General features: G+C 43.7%; 1 protein-coding gene across 5 annotated transcripts in view; it reads right to left on the bottom strand.

The window, feature by feature from the left end:
• Nucleotides 1–21,856, bottom strand: part of LOC147623696 (uncharacterized) — an 83,843-nt gene that overhangs the window by 32,904 nt on the left and 29,083 nt on the right. For 3 of the 5 annotated variants that reach the window (XM_086820297.1, XM_086820293.1, XM_086820294.1), the window contains one exon: nt 15,451–15,548. In XM_086820297.1, coding sequence (XP_086676423.1) covers nt 15,451–15,548 — 98 coding nt within the window. The remainder of the gene's footprint in view (nt 1–15,450; nt 15,549–21,856) is intronic. The other 2 variants (XM_086820295.1, XM_086820296.1) reach the window with 2 other exon arrangements.

The following is a 21,856-nucleotide window of genomic DNA, read 5'->3' on the forward strand; positions in this document are numbered from 1 at the left end:
AGTAAGAATGTGACCAGAATACCTGCAGAGATCCTATAAATCTGAACGGGAAGGAGTCATGTGCCTGGAAGCACCACTGTCTAGAATCCACTCCCGAGTATCCGTTGTGGAGAATCCTCCAACCTCCTCCCTGCCTGAAGAAAATGAAACATCGGTGTCCATCACCTCCAGGTGCACAAAAGCCGGAGTATTCATGATTGCTGCTAAGGAATCTTCACCCTTCTCGGTCTTCCACTTGGGACACTGCCTCCAATAGTGGCCTTTCTCGCCACAATCATTACAGGTCCTCTCTGCCTTTAGTTTCTCGCAGTCAGCGAGCGACGGACTTCTTCTCAAAGACTTCTCCAATGAAGGCTTCCCTTTGCCCGTGTTACGGCCTTTCGACCGTTGGCCACTTAAGGCCTCCGAACCTCCACCTTGAGGAGGCTTCGTGAATCGTTCCTCCTGGTCCAAGACCATGGACACAAGCTCCTCCCACGTGATGGTGCTGAGCCTGCCACACTGGTAATCAAAGATGAGTAAAATGTCGAGTACTAAGAGGGCAAATGTGACAGCAACGTTATGGCCATGTCCTCTGACGATATCTCCTAAAGAGCTTCCTTCTGATGAAGAGCCTGCAGCTTGTTAATATGCTCCCGCATCATCAACGACTTTGCAGAGCTCATAACCCGCATATGTACTTCCAAGGAAATCCTCTTCATGGGCAATACCCCGTTGTAAAGAGAAGCCAAATGCTGCCATACACCTCTGGCCAGCGTCATGCTTTACATGATTGATTACCTACGGTGTGCAGTTGAGGAAGATAAACGAACGGACCCTGGCGTTGATACGATCCCACATATGTGCCTGAGCCTCCCGGTCCTTCTAGATCGACGGTAACTCCCCTTCCTCTACTTCCGGCCATGGAACCCCAACAACGATGAAATCAGCAAGGTCGTAAGACTCCAGAACAGATTCCATCATAACCTTCCATATGCCGTAGTTGTTCCCGTCCAACTAACGGTCCACCGGGAACGTGGGGAGTGTAGGGATCTTCACATGCCTCTCGGCCATCTCTAACAGATCTGCCATTGCGGGGATGTACTCTGAAAAAGGGTGGGTGGGTGGGAACAAAGAAGAACTTACACCTGCAAGTGACTATCCAGCAAATCAGCCCGCCGTCCTCTTGCTTCTCCTCTTCCCAAACAATCCCGTACAGTCCCCCAATCAGCAACACAAGAGTCCCCCTCTTGCTCACACAAATCCCAAGAACTATTAAGAGCCTAGGGCTCTGATACCATGTCAGAATGCGTAGCGAAGATGATGACCAAATCTGGGAACATGAGCAAACGCAATGCAAAAAGAAAACAGCACAAGAGAGGGAGAGAGATAGAGGCATGTAACTCTGCTCTATAATACACAAAGAAGATCCCGAATATAATACACAATGGCATGGGGGCTATGGGGCCATTTTAAATGGCCCCAAGCATGCAGTCAGCGTGCATCAGGGACAGCCGACACGACCCAAAAGGAGCCCACGACCTGCACACAGCAGTCGGCATGCATGAAAAGGTCCACGACCTGTCCAGATCAGTCGGCCAGCTCCACAATGTGAACACAAGCATACTGATGCAGTTGGCCAGCAACTGGGTCCTCCTGCCATCACAGGGCAGCCTCCCATGCCAAGAAAAAATAGGAAAAAATGGGAAAAAATACGGAGAGTGAGTAAAAATGAGAACAACACCTACAAGGGTGGGCACACCCACAACAAAGGCCCTGGTGTCTACAAAAAGACAGGAGATGACTGCTAACAAGCACCGCTCTCCACAATCCAAGACCTGGCCAGAGAAGCCACAAGCGCCAGTGCACGAGAAGCACTGGGCCCTACTGGCTAATAGGAAAATACCATCATCCTTCTTGGTCTGGGACACCAGTGTAGAGGTAGAGTCCTTTCCTTCTTCATACCGCCTCTTCTTGTAACATTGGGGCTATTTATGACCCTTCTTGCCACAATAGTGACACTCTACATCCTTGTGTTTAGAAGATTTGTCTTTGTTAATGTTTTTGTCTTTGTCTAGGGAAGCACTTCCGCCCAAGTAACTGGAACAGCCCGAGGAGAAGAAACAAGAGATTGAAAATAAGCATCAAACCTCTCTAGAAGCTTGGAGAGAAGCCGACTAGTCATATCCTGAGTAGAGATATTCTTGCCACATACAACAAGCTCGTCTCGAAGATCTTTCATCTTCGTGATGAAAGCATATAACAAAGGAAAGGCGGCCACCGAAATATTCATAAGCTACTTTTTGAAAGTCAAAATCCGTCCCAAAGACTTAATCTCGTAAAGATCTACAAGGGCCTTCCAAATTTCATGTGCCGTATCTGTTGTACGCACATGGGAGAGTAAAGAACCCTGACAATTCAACATTAGAAAGGAGAAAACACGACGATCATTTGCCTCCCAAGCATCAACATGCGCCTAACTCACACCAACTGTAGAGAGGGCGCCGGCCGCGGGGGGGGGGGGGGGGTCGGTGGCTGTGGCTGTGGTTAGCCAGTCCCAGAGATCCACTCCATGCAAAGCCAGCTTCACTTTCACCTTCCACAAGGTATAGTTGGAACCATCCAACTTGGTAGACTCAAAAAACATATGAGCAAAGTCGAAGCAGCCATCAGTGTACTTGGGCTCAAATCTCAGAAAAAAAACGCACAACTTAGAAGAGAGAAAGTGTCCACCACAGGTATCAAGATGCCTCAAAGCAACCAGCCACACCAGACCCCCTCTGCCGGTGATATGCGTCCACTTGAGAAGAAAACACAGCCAACAAAGGGGCTGATGTCCTGTTGCCTGCAACAATGAAGTGTAAGGAAGAGGAAATCTGACCAGCAGCAGCAGATCAGAGAAAAAATGCAGAAAGGAGAGGCTGCAAACAGGGCTGAAGATGAGGCAAAAAAAATACAGAAGCCTAGAGATTTCATACCATGATCGAATGTGCACAGAGTGGAAGCAAAGGAAGCACTAGAATGTGCTGAAATGAGAGTGCAAGAGAGAGAGAGAGAGAGAGAGAGAGAGAGAGAGAGAGAGAGAGATATGAAGCCAAAAGGCTGAATATACTCCAATGAATACAATCCCGAGAAAGAGACCTTGTAGGCTCATAAGTGAAGGATACAAAAGGCAGCAGGTGTGTCAACACATGAACCACACACAAGAACTAATGAGCAGGAGAATGAGAGAGTCCAGCCCATCTATATAGGGGTGGCCGACCGGTCATCAAGGACCCAACCTGGAAAAAACCAGAAAAATAGAGGTGGCCAGCCTGGGGTTAAGGCTGAGCACCCTTTCATGCAAGCGACACCCTAGCGCCCCTCCTAGCCCATATGTTTAATAGGGCTCTCTCAGAGGGCTTTCCCCCCACCTGGTCATCACACATTATTGGGCCTATCCATAAGGCGGGAGACCCCATGGATCCTAATAACTATAGAACCATCATGATTGGCCATATCTTGGCCAAGATCTATGGATCTATACTTGAGTCTGAGCTCAACACATTGGTAGAGAGAGGGATACAGGGCACTAGGGCAGGGAGGATTTAAGAGGACCTCCTGCACGTTGGATCACTTATTCACGCTTCGGGCTATCATTGAGCAGGCCAAAGCAGATGGCCGCCGACTATATTGTTGCTTTGTTGACTTCCGCAAAGCTTTTGATACAGTGCCTCAGGCCCGTCTCCTACAGCGCTTGCAACGTCTCAGGGTCTCGTCTGACATGATCTGGGCTATCATTGCCTTATATGAGTCCGGGTGAGATGCCTGGGCACCATTGGAGTGAAACAAGGATGCCCACTATCTCCAATCCTCTACATAGATGAGATCTCATACTTAATTAACAGAGCCAGAGGCGGAGGAGCTTTTCTAGGAGGTATTCTTGTTTCCATCCTTTTATATGCTGATATTGTACTCATTACGAATTCTTCTGAGGGGCTACAGAAGCACATGGATACTTTACATAATTTTTGCAGAGAGGGGGCTCGCATACATAAGTGTCAGGGTGACTAGTGTGTCAAAAAGCCTATCCTTCGTCCTTGGTTCCTGAAAATGCACCTCGAAACACTACCTCTCCAATAAGGCTAGAGCTGCATATCCTCTAGTGAATCTATCCTCTACTACTTGTCTCATAAAGAAGCGTGTGGACTAGTAAAGGTAGCTCCAAGATAAACATATGAGTGCACCACCTTAACCCTGCTACCCATGTAAGTGATCTTTGTATGGCTTGCAACTGGGTACGAGGTGTGGAATACAATAACCTTGGTTTTCCCAAGGTTGACTGAGAGCCCCCTCTCTGCAAAAATTATGTAAAGTATCCATGTGCTTCTGTAGCCCCTCCTCAGAATTCGTAATGAGTACAATATCAGCATATAAAAGGATGGAAACAAGAATACCTCCTAGAAAAGCTCCTCCGCCTCTGGCTCTGTCATCTATGTAGAGGATTGGAGATAGTGGGCATCCTTGATTCACTCCAATGGTGCCCAGGCATCTCACCCGGACTCATATAAGGCAATGATAGCCCAGATCATGTCAGACGAGACCCTGAGGAGTTGCAAGCGTTCTAGGAGACGGGTCTGAGGCACTGTATCAAAAGCTTTGCGGAAGTCAACAAAGCAACAATATACAATATAGTCGGCAGCCATCTGCTTTGGCCTTCTCAATGATAGCCCGAGCGTGAATAAGTGATCCAACGTGCAGGAGGTCCTCTTAAATCCTCCCTGCCCTAGTGCCCTGTATCCCTCTCTCTACGCCAGCGGCCGACGATGAGGTGCATGGTCCCGTAGGGTTTTGCCCAACATGTAGAGGCTGGAAGGCCGAATTCTAGATCATCAGCAGAATAAGAATAAGAGAGGGCTTGTATGGAATTGGTTCATGTATAAACTTTTTATATAATTACATCTTGTCTTTGGTATGATTGTATTGTGTAAGAAGGCTGTTTTAACGAACCTTGTGAAGAAGGGCCCTAATTAAGGAATATGTTTATTTATGTCAAACAGTGTGGTAGTATTAATTAGAAAACAAATTGATGCGTGAGTAGGGTGGAAAGTGGGAGGATGGAATGCCCTGACGGCACCATCCTACGGACGGGTGGACCCGATTAGTCGGGTAGCTTTCCAACAGATTAAGTGAAAGCCCTACGTTAGATAGTTAGGTTCTTGGGCAACTCTATTCTAGAAAACTAGGCCAGCGGCTGTGCCTTGCATAAGATGAGGAAAAAAGCGTTGTCTCTAGATATCAAGTCTAGTAGTTGCCCAATTTTTGATCAATTGCCCTATGGGTGATTTGATGTTTAGAAAATCACGCTCCCCCTGCGAGATAGAGCTAGGTCATACCTATGAATCGTATCCTTGAATCTCTACAGGGTCAAGGTGTCGATGAATAGGAAATTTTTCCCAAGATAAGACTTAGCGGACTATCTTAAGTGTTTCTCCCATTTTTAAAGGGAGGAACCTTACAATTGGTATCGGAGCAAGTTTAGCTCCTAGGAATTGCAGTTTAAGGACTGTTTTGTAATAAATGTTTTACCTAACATAATGCTAATTAGTAAAGACATCCTACTAAAACAAATAAGTTAAATTGATGTTTGAATGATTGTAGGAAGAGGAAGATGCCTACTCCAAATTTCTAGTTTTCCAATGCATCTTCAAGACTGCTAGTCACTCCTCGAATTTCGAGTTCCGCGACACCATGGTGCAGATATTAGAGAAGATATCCCTCCCTCATTTCTCTCGTATTTAGAGAGGATGGGGTAGAGATTTCTGGAGTCGTGGGCCGAGATACTTCATTATCCGAGCAGATCAGATTGGGAACCTCACCACCGACCTTAAGCGGATTCGTTGGATTGAGAAGCTGAAGATGATCCGCTTATTTTGGTTCGTCGGTACCCCCAGGGCCGACACCTCGGTGACTATAGATGGGGTTCGCATACCTCAGGATCGTTGGGTGTATGACAAAGTGATGCAGGTCTTACCTGCTGATAGAGTAGCGGTGTTGGGATCTACCCCAATCCAGAGTTTACCACCCTTTACATCAGTTTTTAGAGTCTTAGAAACTACAGCGAAACCCCCATATTTCACCTATGTGGACCGCTCTACCCTTATGTCATAGTCAAGCCTAGGAATTCCCCTTGATGTCAAATAAGACTAATTATATTAGTCTCAGATCTTTGTAATAAAACTTGTCCTTGTAAATATTTGGAAATAAAATAATTTCAATGTTTTACTCTCCAAAAGATTAAGCGTTGTGCAAAAATGAATCTTGTAATCTTAAAAATTGTTTTTACAATGATGGCCAGGACGACCACCCTCCACTTCCCAATGCGCTTTACACCGATACCCAGGAGAAGAAGCTCCTGCTCAAGCAAATGCAACCTCCCTCCTTTAAAGGAGAAGGTTCAAAGGTTGAGAAGGATGCTCAAGTCTGGATCGAGGCGATGGACGATTACTTCTCTGCTGCCGGTACTGGAGTAGCAAATCAGTCTATGCTCGCACGGTTTCGCCTCATTGGAGATGCTAAACTCTGGTGGAAACAGTGGTGCCGTGACAAGGAAGTCACCCAGCATTCTCAAACGTGGGAAGACATCAAGCAGGCAGTGAAGGAAAGATATCTTCCTCCATCCCATGAATCCATAAAGATGAATGAGTTTTTTACTCTTAGACAGTGCAGCTTAACTCTTGAGGACTACTATTCCAAATTTATTACCCTTCGGAAGTATGCCCCAGCTATGACTACTTCCCAGCAAGTGGCTCGTTTTTGCCAAGGGCTAAATGAACCCCTAGATTTCCGCCTTGAAGCAATGAGGCCAAGCACATTACAGGATGCTCTCATACGAGCAAAGCCCCTTGTGAAAGAAATGAAGGCTAACAAACCGAAGAATCAAAAGAGATCTTACCCTGAGGCAAACCTTAGAGATCAACCCTACAAGAAACCTCAACAGAATTTCCCCTACTACAACAGAGGGCGACAAGGCAACTCTTTTGCCCCCCGCTCGTATGCTACTTCTTCCAGAGAAGGCCCTTTGTGTTTTGAGTGCAATGAGCCGGGACACTTTAGAGCCAACTGTCCTAAGATGGCAACATCATTTCCCCAAGGTAACAGAGGAGATCAAGGCCGTGGAACCCCTACCCACCAAGGTGCAAGAGGCAGTGGCCGTGGCAGAGGCCGCGGAGGAGCAGTTGCTAGAACTGCCTGTGTTATAAGTGAAGAACCGACCTTGGAAACGGCTGAAGAAGAGCGCGCCACCGTCCATGCGGCAGTAGAACACCAAGGTCCGAATAAACAATTTGGTGTAATCCAAACCCCCGCCACTCATCACGGTAAGCCATTTCAGCTTTTGATTGATTGTGGCAGTACCCATTCATTCCTTTCTCCTAGGTGCTTACAAAAATTAAACTTGAGTCAAAAATCAGCTAGAAAAATGATTGTAGAGTTAGCCAGTGGGAAAGAAGTAGTATCTCGCCACTCTATAGGAAACCTTGATTTTGAGCTGGGTAATGAGCAAACTCATGGCCACTTTAGAGTCTTGCCATTAGGAATTTATGATGGAATCCTTGGGATGGATTGGTTAATTGCAAACAAAGCTAGCATTCATTGTAACCAGGGGAGTATCGCTTTTGAAAATAAGCAGGGCCAAGTAATATCTGTTCAGGGGATCACAGGAAAACCTAAGTCTAGGGTAGTCAAGGCAAAACATCTTCTCAAGGGAACACGTAAGGGTCAGCAAGTTTTCTTAGTCAAACTCAACAAAGTCATTGAACCTAGTATGGAGACAGAACCCTCTTGGCTCCAAGAATTCTCTGACATCTTCCCTGACGAGCTTACAGGGTTACCGCCTCCTCGAGAAGTCGACCATGAAATCGAGGTGATCCCTGGAGCTCAACCCGTCTCAAAAACTCCCTATAAAATGTCCCTTCCTGAAGCCATTAAACTTAAGGAGCAACTTTCCCAACTCATTGAACAAGGATTTGTACGCCCCAGTAGCTCTCCTTGGGGAGCACCTGTTCTTTTCCAAAAGAAGAAGGACGGGACTCTCCGCCTCTGCATAGATTATCGAGGACTCAATCAAGTCACTGTCAAGAATAAGTATCCTATCCCTCGTATCGATGAACTTCTTGACAGGCTTCATGGGACCAAAGTCTTCTCAAAAATAGATTTGAGGTCGGGTTACTATCAGATCAAAGTCAAGGAAGCAGATATACCCAAAACAGCCTTCAATACCCGTTATGGCCACTATGAGTTTACTGTAATGTCATTCGGGTTAACCAATGCTCCTGCAATCTTCAACCGCCTAATGCAAGATATATTCCGTCCTTACCTGGATGAATTTGTGCTTGTTTTCTTTGATGACATCTTAATCTACTCCAAATCAATGGAAGAGCATGAGGAGCATGTACGTAGAGTTCTGCAATTGCTGCGCAGACACAAACTCTATGCCAAGAAGAGCAAATGTACCTTCTTTACTCATCAAATTGAGTATCTTGGATTCATCGTCTCCAAAGATGGCATCTCAGTAGACCCTGCCAAGGTCAAGGATATTCTAGAATGGCCACCCCCTAAATCAGTTCGTGAAGTTCGTGGATTTTTGGGAATCACGGGTTGGTATAGGATTTTTATCAAGGATTATGCCTTGGTAGCTGCACCTTTGACGGACCTTCTTAAGAAGGATTGCAAAATAGTGTGGTTGCCAATCCATCAAAACAGGTTTGATCAGCTGAAAGCCATTATTACTTCTGCCCCAGTCTTAAAGCTTCCTGATTTCTCCAAGGAATTTGAAGTGGTTACCGATGCTAGTGGTCTAGCACTTGGTGGTGTCTTAGGCCAAGAAGGAAGACCAGTCGCTTATACTTCCCGCAAGCTGAAGCAATATGAAACAAACTATGCCACCCATGATTTGGAGCTCTTAGCAGTTGTTCATTGCCTCAAATTATGGAGACATTATCTCTTGGGAGGCAAATTCCAGCTTGTAACTGACCACAAAAGTCTAAAGTGGATCTTCACCTAGCCTAACCTCAACATGCGGCAAAGGAGATGGATTGAAATTCTACAAGAATATGATTTCGACATCAAATTCCGCCCTGGGAAAGATAATGTGGTAGCAGATGCACTTAGCCGCAAATCTTTCTTGAATTCAGTTTCAATGCCAAATAATCCCATATTGGTCAAGGTGGAAGAAGTCTCATCTCATGATCCAGATTATCAGAGGATGAAAAAATTAGTAGAAGAAGGGGGACATGAAAGAGAAGAATCTAATCAAGGGATACTCCACTTATGAAGGAAGCCTCTACTTCAATCACAGGCTACGTATCCCTCAGGATCCTGCTTTAAAGAAACTAATCCTCCATGAAGCTCATGATAGCCCTGCTGCAGGACACCCAGGTTATGCAAAAACATTAAATGCTATAAGAAGGAGCTTTCATTGGGCAGGCTTGAAAAATGATGTGCTTCGGTACTTGAAGCAATGTCTCTCATGCCAAAGGATCAAAGCTGAAAGGGTCAAGATGCCTGGAAAACTTCAACCCTTAGATATTCCCCAAATGAAGTGGGAGTGCATTAGTATGGATTTTGTCACAAGTCTCCCCACTGTTCAAGGAGGATATGACTCCATTCTAGTAGTAGTGGACTTACTTACCAAAGTAGCTCACCTTATACCAGCAAAGAAGACCTTCAAAGCTTCTGATGTTGCTCGAATATTCATCAAGGAAGTCCTCAAACTTCATGGTCTCCCAAAAAGGATAGTAAGTGATCGGGATTCTGACTTCACCTCAAAATTCTGGCAATCTTTATTTCAAGCTCTGGGAACTCAACTTTGCTTTAGCACAGCTTATCATCCAGAGACCGATGGCCAGACTGAGAGAGTCAATCAAGTAATTGAAGACATTCTCAGAGCATATTGTGGACGGGAACCGAGAAGGTGGATTCAATACCTTCCTCTAGTAGAATTTGCCTACAATACATCTTATCATCAAAGCATAGGAATGTCACCATTCAAGGCACTCTATGGGCAAGAATGCCTGTCTCCTCTAAATTTCTCTGATCCAACCATAAGAGTTGAGGCATCCAGGAAAATGCTCGAAGAAATGGAGGAACAAACCAAGGCTATCCAAAAGGATATTAAAGCTGCCCAAGATCGACAAAAGCATTATGCTGACAACAAGAGGTCTGAAAGGATCTTCAAGGAAGGAGACAAAGTTCTTCTACGAGTGAGACCCAAACGAAGTTCTCTGTCACTTGGGAAATATAAGAAGCTCAGCCCTAGGTATTGTGGTCCTTATACAGTTATCAAGTGTCTAGGTAAAAGTGCCTATAAACTCCAACTCCCAGCCCATATCAAAGTCCATAATGTATTTCATGTAAGTTTGTTAAAACCATATGTCCCCAGTCTCGATCATATTCTTGATGATGAACAAGTTGTAATCCCTACTCAAGGAGCCCTTGAATTACAGCCCAGTAGCATCATAGATTCTAGGGAAAGGCAACTCCGAAATAGAACTCTTGTAGAACATCTAGTCCAGTGGAAAGATTACCCTGAAGAGGATGCAACTTGGGAAGATGAAGCTACACTCTTAAAGGATTATCCCCAATTCATGACGAGATGAGGACATCTCGATTTCTTTAAGGGGGGAAGGATGTAACGTACCCATCTTCACTAATAAAGAAATATCCATGTAATTATGAGTTTTTATGGTATAAATATCAATGATTTTATTATTTGAGTCATTTCTACTTAGAATCTTCAAATTCTGAGCCCAAATTTGGAATCTGCGCGCGATTTTACCCTAATATAGGATTTTACAGCATCCAAAACGGACACCGGATCAAGCCTATACGCTAATTTCAATCATTTTAGTTAAAAAACGGCGACCTTTAAACCTTAATAAATGCACGACCGCACGTCCGATTGACGAACGGTCTGAACCCCTGCGACCAGGAGAACCTCCCGGACAAAAAAAAAAATTTCGCCCCCCGGACGGTCCGGCACGCAAATCGAGGCAGGCGCCCCAAATTTGGGTACCCCGTCCCAAAAATTTGGTCCGTACATACTTACTAGGGCGCCCGTACAATGGCCGCCCAAGAACCAAAGGACGACCGCCCACTGTATGGTTCACGCGTACCCTTAGGTGGACACCCAGACCAAATAAGGTACATGCGTACCACTCCTTTTCCAGACAACCGACACCGTACCTTTCCCCTAGACCCATGCAGGCCACTGATCCGTAGCCTTTGAAGGTACACCGTCCTTTCGTCCTTGCTTTGCGCAGCGCCCGTACCCTCACCCCTCAGCTATATAAACCCTCGGGGTACTCCTCAGTCGGCACGCATTTCTGTGTAGCGTATGCCCTGTTGTGCCGCCGTCCGTACCGCCGTCCATCCCTCTGCAGCGTACTTGCTGCATGTACATATATATGTGTATACATATATATATACATATATATGTATATACATATATACATATATACATATATATGTATATGTATATATATGTACATATATATATATATATATATATATATCTATATATATATATATAGTGATAGATAGATATAATATATATAGTGAAAGTTGAGAAAGAGAGAGAGAGAGAGACTAGAGTGTGTATGTATGAGCCTTGAGTAAGGGAGAGAGGGGGTTGTGTATGAGAGGGAGAGAGAGAGAGTGTGTGTGAAAGAAAGAAAGCTGTATTAAACGTCTGCAAAAGGCCAAAATGACCTATGAGACCAAAATAGTCCATCATCATCATCTAGATACATCATCGAGATTCAAGGGTACAAAGTAAAATGAAATGAACTGAAATGAACCGGTAGTATAGAGAGAGCTCCAAAAGTGGGTATAAAAAACATCATCATCCTAGTGTGTTTGAAGTTTGAACTTTGAACTTTGGGTCTTGAGAAAGGCTTAAGGGAGGGAGGGAGAGAGAGAGTGTGTGTGAGAGGGGCTGCCTTGGGCCCTTAAAGCCCCCGTCTAAAGACTCAAACCAGCAAAAAAATAATAAATAATAAATAAATTATTATTTTTTTGTTGACGCCTCGATCAACCGTCGTATGCCTCGAACGCCTCGTACGCCTCGAACACCTCTAACCGTTAGAGGCACGCCTCATAACAACTATGGTCGTGATCCCATTGTAATCCTCAATCCAAGATATGTCAAGCACAGCTACGTAGGTCATTCCTCACCCTTAGAGAGTTAGTCAGTCAGTCAGTCAAAGTCCCTTAACCCATGTGGAGAGAATCGTTCATGCATCTAGAAGTCATAGAAGCCTTAGGGTTTGCATCAGATCATGTCTGCATTTTGCATATCATTCATCCAATATGCATATAGACCATCTAGATCATTGCAAAACACTCAAAATATCATCCAATAATTTTCCCACAATTTATAACATTTATTTGGCATTCTTAACCATATTGTTATCAACATTATCTATTTACACATGATGTAGTCGGCCAGCTTTCAGCCAGCCGACCAGCAACATGTGCATATAAATAGCAATCATTGCATTCACTCATTCATATCATAATCATTGGACTCGAGCGTTTCATCCTTCAGCCCACAACGAGCACCTACGATGGAGTATTCAGCCCATCTTCATCACAACGCAGCTCAAGCACTACAATACCTTGCGCTTTCAGCATTCACTCATAGCATCGTTTTGCTACAGCCCTTCCGGTGAAGGTAAAACGCATTCATACATTCATTTTCAGCATACATTCACAGCCTTCAACAGTCCCAATCAGCCCCATCTCTCAACCTTAGATTTGCAGCCTTCCTACATTCCATTGGAAGAGTGCATAGGCTTGAGATCGGTCATCATTGGTGCTTCTACAGCAGTGTACAGTTTAGCCCCACTATTGGTCTTTAAAAGGTCTTGCGTTTGGCTTATCTACAATTCAAAGTCAGCCCCTTAGTCATTCTCTTCAAAGATAATAAAGCAAATACTCCTAGCAATAGGAGGGGGCCCTTCAATGGGTAATTTGGGACCCAATATGCAGAACGATTGGCTGTTCTACAAGAATCGCCTCTGTGTCATTCGGGAAAAGCGAGCAGCTCTTCTCTATATGATGCCCATGACTCCTTAGTTGGAGGACATAGAGGTATCAACAGTAACCTCGAGAAATTCGAACAGTCCTTTTATTGGCCAAAAATAAGGCGTGATATTTATTCACATGTTCAAGCCTGTAAGATTTGTCAAAAAGTTAAGGTTCCACATACGAAAAAGGTTGAGTTACTTCAATCTTTGCCCATCCCCGACGGACCTTTCATCGACATTTCTATAGACTTTGTAGGGCCTCTACTAGCATCCACTGGATCTCGTAACACTCAGTGTTTTACCATTGTGGATCACTTCAATAGGTTCTGCATGCTCATCCCATGCAAGTATACGGCCACAGCTGAGGACATAGCCCGCCTTTTTCTCAAGCATTGGTACTCCATTTGTGGTTTGCCTAGCACCATTACATCAGATACGAATTCCAAGTTCACCTCGCATTTTTGGAGGGCATTATTCAAGAACTTTGGAACCAAGTTACAATTGTCTTCTAGTGCATTTCATCCACAGAGACAAACGGCCAGACAGAAATCTAAAACCAGTTGGCCTTTGATATTCTCAAGTCATATTGTCATGACCAAAAGTCCAAATGGGAACATTATCTTCCATTGGTCCAAGCCATCTTAAACGATACTTATTCATCTAGTGTCAAATGGACTCCGTATGAGGTAACCTTTGGTCGCTATTTCTTCCATCCACAGACAGACGGCCAGACAGAAATCTAAAACCAGTTGGCCTTTGATGTTCTCAAGTCATATTGTCATGACCAGAAGTCTAAATGGGAACATTATCTTCCATTGGTCCAAGCCATCTTGAACGATACTCATTCATCCAGTGTCAGACGGACTCCGTATGAGGCAACCTTTGGTCGCCGTTTCTCCTCTTTTGACGAGAATGGTGTCTCCATCTCTTGAGGCTAACAAAACAACGGAAGCATTTTCCAAAATCATTAAGTCACTTAAAGACCGCTTAACCAAAGCCCAGGAAGCTTATAGCAAACAAGCAAACAAGTCTAGATGAGACGTCCACTTTAAGGAACAGGATTGGGTTTATTCACGCATCATGAAACAGAGATCGAAACAAATGGACAAACGTTGTCCCAAGCTTTCTTTTTGTAGTTTTGGACCCTTTCCTATAGTTAAAAAGATAAGTAATGTCTCCATGAAGTTGAAGTTCGACGATGCATGATGTTATCCATGTTTCTTGACTAAAACCATATGTTGGACCTAAAGTGTTTGATGTTTCAGATGAACAGCAGCCAAACGTGGTAGACGAATCAGAAGTCATTCAGCTTGAGCAAATCCTTCTTCATCGTTGAAAGCATGGTTCCAGTCGAAGACTCTGTCAGTTCTATACGAAGTTCCGAGATCGAGGTACCCACAAAGCAGTTTGGCTAGACGAAGCGTTCTTTCAAGAGTACCTTGGAAGCCATGAACCTGCTGCCAAGCTAAGCACGAGAATATGTCACATGCACTCTACACTGTAGTTCATGGTGACAAGATGGCTCATCATCAGTGCAACACTATAGAGCAATAGAACCCTTTAGGATTTGATACTTGTCGTACGCCGTGACCCCATTGTAATCCTCAATCCACGATATGTCACGCACGAGCTACATAGGTCATTCCTCAACCTTAGAGAGTTAGTCAGTCAGTCAAAGTTTCTTAACCTACTTGGAGAGAATCATTCGCATATAGAAGTCATAGAAGCCTTAGGGTTTGCATCAGATCATGTATGCATTTTGCATATCATTCATCCAATACGCATATAGACCATCTAGATCATTAGAGAACACTCAAAATATCATCCAGTATTTTTCCCACATTTTATAACATTTATCTGGCATTTTTAGCCATATTGTTATCAACATAGTCACAGAGAAGCTATGTTTCCTGCTGATCACTCTACTATGCATCAAAAACTCATCGTACTGCACATTCACTCAGCACCTTAGCAAAAACATGGGGCTCATACAGCTCTGCTGCTCGCTTCAAAATACACTAGAATACATCTAGCTGCTAAGTTCAAAAAGAAATCAGAATATACGTAGGCTGTAGCTACTGCATTTCAGTAGTATAGAAAAATATCTTGTAAGAAACGTACTTTGAAAACCAGACATTGGCTTATTGAAATGTGACACCCCCCCACACACGTGAGTGCATGCAAAATGGGCCCACACACTAGCACATACCCCAAAAAGAGAGAAAATTTGTGTGCTGTTCTGCCAAAAGTATATAACTATCACGAAGTATCTTCTACAATGCAGCTAAGAAAACAAAATTTGTGTCATTCTGTGTGACGTTAATTTAGAATTGCCAAAAAACAATAAAGATACCATCAAGCATTTGTTTAAGGCTGAATTAAAATTCAACATTGGTTCACATACCTCATCAAGGTCAGCATCAAGAGCTTCTTTTGTGAGATTCTTCCCCCCACGTCCACCTGCTAACCATTGCCCAGAATTAACCGTTCCACTAGAAAAAGCTGCACATATGTCAGTCAAACTGATGCTTAAAAGGGATGATTTCTTGGCTTGGCATACAAAAACTCTAGCCTTTTCCTCGTGAGGCTCATGTGATCATGCTTCATTCAAGATTTTTCTTAGCATGTGTTTTGAAATGTGCCCTGCCTCAATGCCACTTCTAAGGTAACAAGGAGTGATTTAAGAATCAATTACTCAAGCTTCACATTTCACTGAACAAAATGTATGCCCACCATCCACATAACAACATACATCAATAAAATAGACAGGTTAGACATAATCAAGTTAACGCTCTCAATGACCAAATCCAACAACATGAAGTAAGGCAACACTCATCATGAACATAGGCAAAATGGACAAAGCAGCATGTAAGCGTAGGGTTAAAAGACAAACATATTGAAATTGAGCAATTCCAATAAACAAATCCAATGAGCACCATCTGACTGAAATAAAACAAGATACGTTATGGAAAAAATACTACAAATTAACTCGTGCATAGGAAATAGATGCACTCCCAAAGAAAAGGGTAAAGTTCCAACTTTCCCGGTTGAAGTTAAACTCAACATCAAAGCAAAGTTGCGTCATAATCTAAATGTTTGAAGGAAGGGAAACAGGCTTTTGTTAGATACCTTCTGATGAGATTATCCCTTGGAGGGGGCAAGACCAATCTCAGCTTTTTCACTAGTACTTAGGAGATTTTATGAAGAGTTATTTAAAGAAATATCTTAGAAGGGTGTCACATGCATCAGTCTTTACATGCATGAGCCAAGACAACTAAGGCCACACGCAAGGTAGCATAGAGAGTTGGAGTTAGGTTTAGGCTACTAGTTAGGGTTGTGAGTCCTAATCTAAAAAGCGACAACAAAGACTGTCCGCATCTTCTACAAGCCGTCTTGAGAGAGAGAAAAGAAAGATTTCTCAACATCTACTAAAAACCCAAAGGCTCTCAAGACAAAAATGTAGTATATGTGATCCATGCCTAGCCTAAATGTAAATAAAACTTGAGAGTAAAGAGCTAAGTGTCCCAAAAAACACGGCCCACATACTATGTGAGCCTGCATGTACAATCAAGGACCTAGTAAGTAGCATTTGTTACAGGACTGAGTATTTTACCTCTTGTTCTTAAGCATTGTAATCATGCTTTAAGCATGTTTAACATTCACTAATCATGTTTTGATCTGTATATGCATATGTAAGTTTGTACACGTGTGAGGATACAAATACATGTTTAGTGTGTGTGTGAGTACATGTTTGTGCATGCCCATTTGTATGTACATGTGCATGGTCTTTCTCTTACCTTGATGCAGGAGCAGCAGCTGAGGGATCCTGTGGGTCAGCGGTCAGCCCAGTCAACAGCTGATGTGGCAGGTGACATGGCGCACTGCAGTTGAGTTGACTAGCTGCAGGCGTACCTTGTAGACGGCTGGCTGCAGCAGGGGCTGACGTGGCAAGCTGGACTGCACGTGTGCAGGTGCTGCCACGTGGGCAGGCAGCCGGATGCCACGTAGCAGGCGCTACAAGCCCTGCAGTGCAGCCAAGCGCATGAAAGAGAGAGAAGCAAAGCAAAGCAAAGCCGTGCAGCAAGCGCAAGGCGGGCAGCAGCGAAGCATGGGTGCCGGGCAGCAAAGTGCGCGAGGAAAAAGCAAAGGGAAGAAAACGCCGGGCAGCCCATATATAATAATTAAAAAAAAGAAAAGCAACGTGGGTTTTCGAAGAAAAAAAACGCTAGCGCTACTTGTGTAATTTTTTTATATAAAAAGAGAGAGAGAGAGAGAGAAAAAAAGCTATTCAATAGTCTTTTTTGAGAAAAGCCTTTGTAATAGATTTTTCTAAGGGAAAAAGCATAGCTCTTTCCCCCAAATTTGTATAAATAAGGGGCCAAGGCTCTTGTATCCCACAACACATCTTGGGTGAAAGCTAGAAGGAGATCTCCTCCCCGTGGATCAAGGAGGCATCTTCTCGGGAATTGTACAAGGGCTACGCCGACCTTGAGTTATAAATAAATACCTGCGGGGACGCCATGCTTTGGGGCCGATTGGTCTTTTGTGCAGGAGCACTCTAGCTCCACTTATTTATTTTCTTCTTCCTCCAAATTTATTATTCCAGTTCGTAAAGCGATTAAAGTGTGATTTAAGTGTGTTCACCGCCCGTTAAGTTGCTGAAGGCCAGTTTCAAGGTTCCATTGCCGGGATTCATCGTCAACTTTTTCAAGAGGGCGAGCCTGTGGTCGACACATTTAATTCTATGGATGGAACTAGTGCGGAGATGAAGGATTTATCTTCGGAAGAGGACGACTACTTCGATGAAGACGAGGAAAGCGAGCAAGAAATACCTTTCGATATGCCAGAACTTGAAGATGATGATGCCACCTATGAAGCAAAGATGCAAAGCTTGATGGAGGGATTATGGAACTCGCGAAGGACTCACGTTTTCCACAAAACTTCAAAGCTGATTCTAAACCACGGAAGCAAGGGTCTGAGAAGAAAGCTAAGCCTCAACATTCAGCTCCCATCCACCCAAATTTTCAGCCATACCGCGATTCTTCTTCTTCTTTTCCCCCACCTATCCATGGAAACCCTTTCAATACTTCTCATCCTCGTTACTTTGGCGGAGGCTCTGTCTTTCATTCCATGATGGGTGTACCCAACATGGGCATGACTGGGAGCTATGGTATGCAACTAGGTATGCATGGAGGTATGCCAAGAGGTATCTATGGAACTTTTGGTGGTGGTGGTGGTGGTGGTGGAAGTGTTTTTGGTATGCCTGGTATGGGAGGTGGTATGATGGGCATGGAATCTAATGATGTGAGCAATTCTTTTCTCAAACCACATCCCTGTGATAATCTTGTTCAGGGCGAGAAGCCAAAAGATTATAAAGAGGGTGGTGCTGCAGTAAAGTTTGATACTTTTAGTGGTACAAAGGATCGTTTGAAGGCTCTCACCTTCATTCAACAATTTGATGCGGCATTTTCTGGCGGTAACTTCACACTGGCATCTAAGGTACGAAAGGCAGCTTCTTTCCTAAAGGGTAATGCTCTTCAATGGTGGTTGACACTTCTTCATCAGGGAATAGCACCTAGCACTTGGGTGGAGTTCAAGCAAATCTTCTCTTCCTTATGGTTGACACCGACTTTTGAGGTGGATGTTATGACAGCTTGGGATCAATTAGATTCCAGAGATTGTAGCAATCTAGAAGAATATAACAAGAAATTTTGGGATGCTCTGCTACCGGTCACATCCTTTAGGCCCGTGGCACTAGTTGAGCAGGTAGAGACATATTGCTGTGGGTTACCCAAGGAGCTTCGAGATTATTGCATCAAAACAAAGGTCATTAATATGACTCAGATGATAGAAAATGCTCAGACTGGATATGCCATGCTTACTGGTCAGATGTCAGGATTTAAGGATCAACGTCTCTTCTCCAAGAAAGCATCAAAGGAGTCAAAGGAGACCAAAAACACTGAACCACGAGAGAAGGGGCAATCCAAGAAGAGAAAATTTCAGCCCTTACCTCAAATGACAGATGAAGAAAAGAAAGAGCTTATAGCTGGCAACAAATGTTTCTCTTGTGGAGAAGCGGGGCATCGGTACTATAGGTGTCCGAAGAGAGCACCTAAAAACGCAGATGATTCACAGGAAGAGCCTAAAGCAAAGAAACAAAAACCGTCTACTGGACTAGTACCTGACTTGATAGGATTGAAGCAAGGGGATACATCTTCAGAGTTATGCAGAGCATGGGGAAGACTTCGAGATCAGGAAGTTTTTATCTTTTTCGATCCTGGGGCTCGTGCAAACTTTATCACCCCCGAGCTTGCAGCAAAGTTGGGCATCAAACCAGAGGAGATGGGTGTGTTACATGAGGCTACTTTGGCTTGTTCTAGACATTCGGTTGAGGTTACACCGATCATTGGGAAACTACGTCTCAGTGTGCAGACTTACACGGACAAAGAGGATAATTTCTTCATAATGCCTTTGGAGGGTTGTGAGGTTTTGTTGGGTATGCCTTGGTGCCATAAGGTTAAAGCGGTAGTAGATACTTTCAACAGGAAAATCTCTCTCACTAATAAGAATAAGGAACACACTCTTGATGTAAAGCTTAAAGGGAAATCTATTCCTGTTGTATCGGCCTCGGCCATTTCTTGTTTAATAAAGAAGCATCTTTCTGTTTACTTACTGTCTGTTAAAGAGAATCAGGATACCACAGATTCTAACCTATCTGAGTTGGATAAGAAAAGATTGGATTTTCTCAACAGTTTTCAAGATTGTTTTTCAGAGGCTTTGCCACGGGAATTGCCGCCTGCTAGGCCTGAGGATCATGGGATTGATTTGATTCTTGGACGTTCACCACCGAATAAGCCACCCTATAGGGTGAGTGCAGCCCAACAAGAAGAGATTATGAGCCAAGTGCGTGATCTCTTGGACAAAGGGTTGATTCAGCCGAGCTCTTCGCCCTATTGTCACCAGTGCTTTTGGTACAAAAGAAAGATGGTTCTTGGTGGATGTGCATTGATTACAGGGCACTGAATAAGATTACCATCAAGAACACATTCCCTATACCTCGAATCGATGATATTTTGGATCGGTTACAAGGAGCAACTTACTTCAGTCACATTGATCTGAAGAGTGGATATCATCAAATTCACATCAGGCCAGAAGAAGTGCATAAGACAGCTTTCAGGACAACTTTTGGACTTTATGAGTTTTGGGTCATGCCTTTTGGTCTTACGAATGCTCCAACGACTTTTAACAAGATGATGGATCGGATTTTTCAACCCCACCGTGCTTTTGTCGACACCTTCTTTGATGATATGTCTTTGAAGAACTCAGAAAGCATAGGTTGGTTGTCAATGGAAAGAAGAGTGAATTCTTCATGCACGAGATTCACTTTCTTGGGCACATAGTGTCTAAGGATGGCGTCAGGATAGATCCAGCGAAAATTGAAGCAATAAAGAATTGGCCAAATTTGCACACTATTCATGATGTGACAAGTTTCTTAGGACTTTGTTCATATTACAAGAGTTTTATCTGATTCTTTGCAGAAATTGTCTCACCTTTACATCACCTGACCAAAAAGGATGTAAAATTCCGATGGACAGAGAAGGAAGTGGAAGCTTTCATCAAGCTTAAGGAAAAGCTAGCCACTGGTCCAGTTTTGGTTTTACCGGATCTTCATAAACCTTTTGTGGTACAGTGTGATGCATGCGGGAATAGCATTGGAGCTGTTCTTATGCACGATGGACATGTTATTGCTTATGAGAGTAGAACTCTGTCACCAACAGAAAGGAATCTACAAGTATATAAGAAGGAGCTTCTTGCGATTATTCATGCTCTTTCTACTTAGCAGCATTACCTTCTTGGGGCTGATTTCATTGTTCAGAGTAATCATCAAGCTCTTCGCTATTTCCTTACCCAAATGAAGCTTTCACAGAAGTATATGAGATGGGCAAACTTTTTGTCTCACTTTCAGATTGTTCATGTGGATGGCAAAAAGAATGTGGTAGCGGATGCCTTGTCTAGGAAACCACATGTTGTGACTTGGTTGAATACAATGCTAATCAATACACTTAAATACACTAAGATTTGAAGGACGCTTGCTCAAATACAAGAAGTAAATTGCTGAATTGACAAGAGACACACAATGAGCCAGAACGGCCGACCCCTCCCTTGAGTAAATTGTATTACTATTGGAGAAATTCAATACATAGCTTCACGGGCATCCATTGCCAAATCCTCCATGCCAATGCATATGAAATTCAGCATTTAGAAAACAATGGTATGTCGATGTAGATCACCAAGGAGCTGCCTTGATGCCCGGCCCGACTTCAGTGCCCATATTCTCTACCATTGGCTCTATGTTCTACCAAGCAAGGTAGCAACATCTTCAAGAGCACATAGGACAAGAGAAATACTACACAGGGCGGCTAAACAAGGAGTCTTGCCCTTCTACTGAATAAGTAATGACAACATATTGTCCAATTAGCTTACCAGTCTTCATAGAAGCTGTTGCAAGCGGAAGCCTTCGCGTTGGAAGCTTTAGAAGTGTTGATATCTTCGATTTGCCGCAATCCTTCGCGACAAAAGTCTTCAAGAGGATGAAGGGAACCCTGGGAAAGCTTCCTCTATGGTTCAACTTGAGAAAGGAAGGCTGAAATTAGCGTTTTTAGCAAAAAGACCAAAAATTATAGCAAAAATGAGAGCTGTTTTGCTGAATTTCAGTCATTGGGAGTGAGTAGGAGAGTGATTAGCACTTGGAAACACTCTTGGAAGCTTGGAAAACACCCTAGCAAGTTGGGTATGGCTATGGAGAGCTT

The sequence above is a fragment of the Cibotium barometz genome, chromosome 26 (genome assembly GCF_041138505.1).
Source record: "Cibotium barometz isolate CiBa-2024 chromosome 26, ASM4113850v1, whole genome shotgun sequence".
Classification (NCBI taxonomy): Eukaryota; Viridiplantae; Streptophyta; class Polypodiopsida; order Cyatheales; family Cibotiaceae; genus Cibotium; species Cibotium barometz.